Raw genomic sequence first — 8,466 nt, 5'->3', positions numbered from 1 at the left:
CCTCACCTGTTCTTCATTATTATATACAGTATTGCGAAAAAAAAACAAGCATATGAGTTAAGCAGACACCCATAGCGATGAGATAAGGAAAAGGGAAAAGAAACCATCGCAGATAGATAGAATTACATCAACAACAGTCACCGTGGGAATATATGACGGTCCTATAGAAAAACATGGCAACGATATTTTGCATAATAAATCATACACTATTTTAGGACACTCCTATATGCACTACCTGTACTTATGAATGTGTTATAAATACGGCACAAGGGAAATAAATCTATTAATAAAGGTACAACAGCGATTGTTAAGACAGGATCGTAATATAAAAATGTCTAAGTGCAGATTAACGTATTTCAATTCCCGAGGGGGTGCAGAATTAGCTCGACTGGTGTTAAAGTGTAAAGGTATAGAATTTGAAGATGAACGACTGGAAGGTGATGCATGGACACAACGCAAGCCAGGTAAGATTTTTTACTATGTATAAGCGTTCTATTATATAATAGCTAAACTTTAACTACCTCATGCAATATTTTGAATGTCGACACATTGTCTCTTATAAAGTGCATGTAAGCGTCTTGATACAACCCCTCTTTTGTTACTACATGAACGACTAGGAGTAGAATAACACGATATTTGTATAAATTAGTGTTGCAAACATGTAGGCACGTACATAGACAGATAGAGGTGTCTATTATGTTATATACGATGAGTTTTTTCCTTGATAACTTTTGATAATGGTACAGTTTGTCATACAAAAGAACGCATTGTATATATACATATTCATCCAATGAACTTATCAAGCAGCCTGATATGTCCCTATACATAAAGTATATATTAGAGATCTTATATACGCGTTATTTATAAGATGCGTTATCACATGTGAGGGTTTATAGCCTATATTAAAATGGTGCATGTAAACAATTCAGCACATTTCGCCGACAAAACTTAAGGCTTTTAAAATCATAATGTCACGAAAAAGAATTGTTCAAGATTGTTTCAGATCCTTTGCACTATTTTAATTGTAATCTTGATTGTATGTGAAGGATTGTTTAACTATAGTGCCACATAAAATGCTTTGTGTAACTGTATGTGTGTAGAAACGCAGTGGCGTTTTATTGCACATTTAAAGACATGGATCGTTGCACGTGCATTAATTTGATATAATCTGTAATGATTTGTTTTTGTACTTAACAGACACACCACTGGGAGCCCTACCTGTATTAAAGATAGGCGACAAAGAGTATTGTCAAAGTGCTGCTATTGCAAGATATTTGGCTAAAGAAAATGGTTAGTATAAATATTTTAAATATACCAGCAAACAAATCACCAACTGATTTACTTTTTATTTCTGGTCAGCTGATATTAATGTCACCATATATAGGTATCGCACAGTAATAAGGCGCAGACAATTTATGTCAATACACTACGTTTACGATGCAAACAGTAATTCCTCGTCGTGCCGAGCGGTTACGGTATTCGAGTTATACTTTTTCGTCGGGAGTTCGATTCCAGACCCGTAAAAAAATATTTTTAAAACTGTATTTAATTTCTTCCTTTTTTTTTCAATACGATTCAACGAAAACCACAGACAGTTGGGGGTCAGCACCCCTCCCCCTCCCAATGCGCCCCTGCCAACCTTCAGCCAGTATATTTTCGCCTTTTAAAATGGTAATTTTTAAAACATGCTAAATTTGTAACAAAACTTATTCAATGTTAGAGATATGTGCTCAGTGTGTTTTAAAAGACTAAAAATATTGGCTGATATCTGGCAGGGGCGGAGAGGGGAGGCGGTCTTGACCACCAAGTGTCTGTGACGAAAAACACGAATTGGTTAATCTAGCACTAACTTGTTCATTAACTTATATATGTCACTGTTAACACGTAATTATGTTTAAATACACTTCGTCTTTAATATGATCTAATGTTTTGAAGCTTTCGTGAATGAATTAGAAACCAGAAACAAAAACTTATACAAAGTATGTAAATCAAATGCAAAATGAAAAAAATAATGGACGGATGCAAGGTTCGAACCACCAAAACTATTACTACAAAATGATTACATATCTATCCACTCAACCTACTGCTCCATCAAGCCAACTAGTGAACTTACTTCCTATTTATTTTGTTTTAAAAGAGAGTACTGATTGTTTATTTACATGTTGCTAAAAATAAAAACGCCATATTATTGTGTGGTACTTATAGGACACATGGCGTATAAGGAATAGGCCCAGTATATACATGTACAGAGAGACAGAGACAGACAGAGAGAGAGAGAGAGAGAGAGAGAGAGAGAGAGGTATCAGAAACATTTTGTTAAAGCAGTGTCAAAAGTTTAAACGTTTGACACAGTTTGAACATATATGTTCTTGTATACTTCTGGTATCATTTCGTTGATGTTTTTTCTTTATTTTCTCACTCGTATATATATATATATATGTATTTTAATCATTTCGCATATACCATTATTTTACGCTTGAAGTTCATGTTGAACTGTTTCCTCTTTGATTCAATAGAGAAAGATAAGTGTGGATGGATACTAATTCTTTTATGTTTTCGTCCTGGATTTTTACAATGCATTTTTCAGAAAATAACTATCCTTGTACTTGTTTAGCACTTCAGATTTTTTTACTCCTGTCAGGGTCCAAAGTTATAAAACTGTTTTTGTTTGGAGACCATTATAAAAACTTCAGCGTATTACCGATTGTATCTGAGCACACATTTGTAACTGACCAATGGCAAGACTGAGTTTTGAGGCTGGTTTCCAAACTCAGTTTTATAATGTTGCCACCTGAAGACGCTGACCGTAAGTATTGCTTAAGTGCAAGTCAGAAATATGATTGGACTCTATTCTGTATTCATAAAAAGAACGCATCGCCATGCATAGCTGTAAACGAGACCTAGTAATCAATTAATTGAAGGCAAGTGTAAACTAGAACACGCAAAAATAGCTCTCGTTAGCTGAAATATATCTAGTACACGCGTGTCATAAACAGGAACACATAAGAATTAGACAAAGAAGTCGTTTTCGCAAATATCGATTATAACCGGGCATGTTTTTATTGTACAGAATAGATATTTCTTCATTTCATTTGTTAAAACGTGATTAAGCAATGAGCTCAATAAACCTGCTGAACAGAAATTTGTTTTTGTGTTTTTTGGTGTTGTTTTTTAAAGTTTAAATACCTAATATAATCCTCTACATATATCAGATACTGAACTGAAATATTATAAAGTGGAAATTTCGCGTCAATTCCTTTCCCATTCTTGTTCAATATTGAAAACCAGTCACATGTGTTGTTGATGTACGTGCAGTAATAGGTTAAATATGACACCTTCAAGTGAACAAAATAAGATAATAACACGTTAATCCATTTATTGGTGGATAATTACACACCTAAGCAACAATTTTATCTTAACAATTTCATTCCATATTGGAAACAGGGGGAGTAGGGGTGGGATGGGGGAATAAAGTGTAAGTTTGCCACTGCCCACTAAGCCTGAGCTTTGGACCAGTTTATTTTTAACGGGTAGACACATATTCGGATTGAATTTGTGATACAACTGAATGAAAAATATCGTATTCATTAAATCAGCAGAGAATTTTTGCAAACTGACTGGCTGACGCAGTAGGTAGAGCGGTCAGGTTTCGGTCCAATACGGAAAGAGATTCGAATCACAGAAGCTTTTAGTTCGGGCAGGCTAGGTGAACGGCTCTGGGCCCAACAAAACATCTTGACCTATTTGTTTTTTGTTAAACATTTTATGGGTCTGAAAATTCGTGAAGGACAATATCTAAAAATGTCAAAATCACATAGACCAAAGCTTAATCAGATCATGTGGTTCTAACGCTGTCCGAGCGTTAAATTTTACGCAGAACGAGTAGACTAAATGACACATTTTCGGTCTTGTAAGAATAAAGTTAAGGTTTTTCTGTACTTTATAATTATACTGAATTAAATGAAAACAATGCCTGCGCGACGTGGAACGCAAATGAGTCCGTCTCTTAATGCATGTGTTCATTTACTTGAGATCTGTGCCGTTTATCCGAACACTTCCGTACAGTCCGACGGGGGAAGGAGATTTTTGTCAGTTTTGAGAAAATCGCATTACATACACTGCTCATCGGAATTAAGTAATTATTACAACACTTCATATTCAAAGGGCTACTTCAAAGACAAAGATGGGGCCTTCATGGCCGAGCGGTTAAGGTCGTTGACTTCAAAATATTTGCCCCTCACCGATATGGGTTCGAGCCACGCTTGGGGCGTTGAACTCTTTATGTGAGGAAACCGTCCAGCTGGCTTCCGGAAAGTTGGCGGTTCTACCCAGGTACCCGCTCGTGATGAAATAATGCAGAGAGAGGCACCGTCAAAACATGCGGAAAGTCGCGATATGGTCTGTAATTGTGCCGGTGTGACGTTAGACCCAATAAAAAACAAAACAAAACTAACGTAATTGCAAACAATTAAGTAATAGGAATTTGACGGTAGTCGACTGAACTGGAAATTTCCTCAGACAAAAAACGACAGCAAAAATGGATCTCTTTAGACAAATGAGTTGCACTAATGTTATGCGGCAATATAGCTTCTTGTTTAAGATAGATATAAATGTTTCCTACATAGTGCACGTGACAGAATTATTTGAAATAATGGTATTATTTTATTATTTCATTGGCCTAATAATTTACGAATTTAACCGAATTTTACGCTCCGACGGAACTTAACTGGGTTGTTTTGTTTGTTTTTAGGTCTCATGGGCGCTAATAATCTAGAGGCTCTACGTATTGAAGAGATGATGGAAATGTTCGCCGAAATGTTAAATAGAGAACTTATAAAAATATACATGGAGAAAGACGACGACAAAAAGGTCAGTTTTGTTTTGGAAAACGTTAATTTTTATGAAAAGTATCAGTCATAGCAAAAACACAACTGTTAAAAAACTAAAGTGAGCAGTTTCTTTGATGACACATGACAAAACATGTTATCTAGGGATGATTTTTATAAAATAGCATAACGATGAGTAATAATGTGATGCACTTTTTTCTTTAAGTTCATGTCAAGTGTTTGGCATAAAGTGAGTACATGCATTTCAGCAGTGAATGAGGGCATGCGTTTTTTGATGTTATCAAGTGTATGTGTTTTCGAAGTTATTAAGTATATGCGTTTCTGCAGTTATTTAGTATATTTGTTTCTGAAGTTATCGCGTATATGCGTTTCTGAAGTTATTGAGTAGATGAGTTTCTGGAGTCATTGAGTATATGCGTTTCTGCAGTCACTGAGTACAGGCGTTTCTGAAGTTATTGGGTATATGCGTTTCTGCAGTTATTGAGTACATGCGTTTATTAAGTTATTGAGTATATGCGTTTCTGCTTTTTGTTTTTCTGTTTTGTTTTGGGTTTAACGCCGTTTTTCAACAGTATTTCAGTCATGTAACGGCGGGCAGTTAACCTAACCAGTTTTTCTGGATTCTGTACCAGTACAAACCTGTTCTCCGCAAGTAACTGCCAACTTCCCCACATGAATTATCAGAGGCGGAGGACGAATGATTTCAGACACAATGTCTTTTATCAAATCGTCACGGAGAACATATGCCCCGCCCGAGGATCGAACTCGCGACCTCGCGAACCGTACACCAACGCTCTCCCTACTGAGCTGAGCGGGCGGGCATCCGTTTCTGCAGTCAAGGAGTACATGCGTTGCTGTAGTCAAGGAACACATGCTTTGCTGTGGTCTTTTGGTTTATGCCTTTCTACAGTCACTGAGTATATGTGTCTTAGAAGCTACTGAGTTTATGCGTTTCTGCAGTCATTGAGTACTTGTGTTTATGCAGTCATTGGTTTCTTGCGTTTCTGCAGTCATTGAGTACTTGTGTTTATGCAGTCATTGGTTACTTGCGTTTCTGCGGTCATTGAGTACTTGTGTTAACGCAGACACTGGGTACATGTGTTTCTGCAGTCATTGAGTACTTGTGTTTATGCAATCATTGGTTACTTGCGTTTCTGCAGTCATTGAGTACTTGTGTTTATGCAATCATTGGTTACTTGCGTTTCTGCAGTCATTGAGTACTTGTTTTAACGCAGACACTGGGTACATGCATTTCTGCAGTCATTGAGTACTTGTGTTTATGCAATCATTGGTTATTTGCGTTTCATCAGTCATTGAGTACTAGTGTTAACGCAGACACTGGGTACATGCGTTTCTGCAGTCATTGAGTACTTTCGTTTATACAATCATTGGTTACTTGCGTTTCTGCAGTCATTGAGTACATGCGTTTCTGCAGTCATTGAGTACTTATGTTTATGCAGTCATTCAGTACATGCGTTTCTGCAGTTATTGAGTACTTGTGTTAACGCAGACACTGGGTACATGCGTTTCTGCAGTCATTGAGTACTTGCGTTTCTGCAGTCATTGAGTACTTGTGTTTATGCAGTCATTCAGTGCATGCGTTTCTGCAGTCATTGAGTACTTGTGTTTATGCAGTCATTCGGTGCATGCATTTCTGCAATCATTGAGTACATTCATTTCTTTACTCACTAAGTCCACGAGTTTCTGTAGTCATTACGTATATTCTTGTCTGAACATGCCGAGGTCATTGAGGTCATGCGTATTTAGTTGTCCGGTTTTCTATTGTTTAAAACTGGTTTAAAGTACATTTAACCGATAACTAACCAGGTGTGTTCCACAACAACTGTCCATTCCAAGACGATGCTCCATTGTGTATCCATTCATACACTGTTGTAGGAGGGGTTGCTTTAAGTGGGCTTCACACTTAAAACGCGCCTGTTATCTTTGTTTTTTTTTTACTTGTTTGTTTTTTCCACTTATCAAACTGAAAATATTTCTGTTAATATTTTTACTTTTTCAGAAAGAGCTAGTGAAAACATTTTCAGAGGGATCACTGCAGAAGTACTTGGATTTTGTAGAGAAGCGCCTGAAAGAAATCAAAGAAGGAAAAGCTTTCCTAATTGGCGATAAGGTACAAAAAAGTCCATTTCATCTTTTCTGTCTTTCTGAACCTTTCTTACATCTAATAGGACCTAAATGGTTTAGTCGTGTACATCTGCTAGTTAGAATTTGGTGCAGGGTGGTGTATAAATTTTGAAAACTTATGTTGTTTTTGTCTTTCTTGAAAATATTCTGTTATTCTCTGCTGCGAAGTCGAAAGGGGGATATAGAAATGCTGTTCATACATCTGTGCGTCTGTACATATCATGTACCAGTCCACACAAAAGCCAATAAAATACAAAATGTAGTATGTAACCTACTCGGAGGCATGTCTGAACTCTTAATTTTCTTATATCAATACAATATTTAGGTTATTGCTTCCGTCAAACCTACGTTTAATTATTATTCTAACACGACCAGCTTATAACCTACATACTTGTAGAGCAAAATCTATCTCGGGTTATTTTGCAATAAACCGACCTTGGACACCGTGTTTTGGCCAGATGCTGCGGAGTAGCACGCAGTTGTAATTTAAGTTGGATGATAGTACTCTGATTCTCGTCTAACGTTATTTAAAGTAAGTCGTGTTAGATTCGAAATAATAAGTATCTAAATAAGGTTTATCTTAAAATAACACGAGTTTGGAGTTCTTATGCGTATGAATATATCACGAATTTCTTAATTAAACAGGAAAATATGTATTGCATTAAATATTGTGTGGTAATAATCGTAACCACTGGGACTTAGTTTGCAAATATACTGAAGAATGACATACAAGACACTACAGAAACTTGTTAACTATGCATCATATCCCTCATGTTAATGATAAAAATAGTTTTACTTTATTTTCAGTTGTCGCTTGGTGACCTAGTCATAATTGATGGTCTTACAATGATTGGCGCCTTTAAAATAGATCCGTTCAAAGACAGAACATTGCTCAAGGCGCATTTCGACAGAGTTGGAGCCATACCTGAAATTGCTAAATGGGTAAAGGAAAGACCAGCCACAAATTTTTGAAAACTCGGAAGATAAACTTCTTTTTTTTTTTCATTTTCATTAACATGTTGATATAGTTGTGTCGTTTAGGGTTGTCTTGTCAGTAGAATAACAATAAACAGCGGAAAGAAAACTACTTCAGCAATGAAGTAAGTCATTTTATTGTGTATTAAAGAATTGCAGACGGTAGAAGGATATGGAATGAGAGTAAATGTACTAAAAATATGATTAGTTTTGTTTATCTGTCATTCGAGTTAACTTGTACATATATACTTTTACGGATTCCTTTGACGCGCTAATTTTTACCTTGACTGTTGGAAAAATAGGTAGAACTACTGCGCTCACTCTTTGCCGCCGTCTGTGTCCGCTTCCCGATTGGGTAAACATTTTGTACGTTAGCTGGTGTCTTTTCACGCTCACCTGAGAACAGCTAGAACAAGGTACTTCTTTGATTTGACTGGTTGACCTATTTTTTGACCCAAGATGACCCATATTTGAACCTGACCTGGATTTCATCAAAACA

At 36.4% G+C, this 8,466-nt stretch overlaps 1 protein-coding gene across 1 annotated transcript; it reads left to right on the top strand.

Annotated features, from left to right (window-relative positions):
• Window positions 1–259: 259 nt before the first annotated feature.
• LOC123529089 (glutathione S-transferase 1-like) lies at window positions 260–8,168 on the top strand. The gene is made up of 5 exons (XM_045309294.2): window positions 260–464; window positions 1,198–1,290; window positions 4,751–4,869; window positions 6,868–6,978; window positions 7,800–8,168. Exons 1-5 carry the CDS (start codon window positions 332–334, stop codon window positions 7,962–7,964), a joined length of 621 nt encoding a protein of 206 aa, XP_045165229.2. The 5' UTR covers window positions 260–331; the 3' UTR covers window positions 7,965–8,168.
• The last annotated feature ends 298 nt before the right edge of the window (window positions 8,169–8,466 follow it).

The sequence above is a fragment of the Mercenaria mercenaria genome, chromosome 13, assembly GCF_021730395.1.
Source record: "Mercenaria mercenaria strain notata chromosome 13, MADL_Memer_1, whole genome shotgun sequence".
Classification (NCBI taxonomy): domain Eukaryota; kingdom Metazoa; phylum Mollusca; class Bivalvia; order Venerida; family Veneridae; genus Mercenaria; species Mercenaria mercenaria.
The sequence above is the reverse complement of the archived record's forward strand: the minus strand, read 5'-3'. Positions and strand labels throughout refer to the sequence as shown.

Coding starts and splice junctions, on each gene's coding strand:
- LOC123529089 (XM_045309294.2), top strand. CDS start 332: ATGTCTAAGTGCAGATTAACGTATTTCAATTCCCGAGGGGGTGCAGAA. Junction 1,291..4,750: donor ATATTTGGCTAAAGAAAATG/GTTAGTATAAAT, acceptor GTTTGTTTTTAG/GTCTCATGGGCGCTAATAAT. Junction 4,870..6,867: donor AGAAAGACGACGACAAAAAG/GTCAGTTTTGTT, acceptor TTACTTTTTCAG/AAAGAGCTAGTGAAAACATT.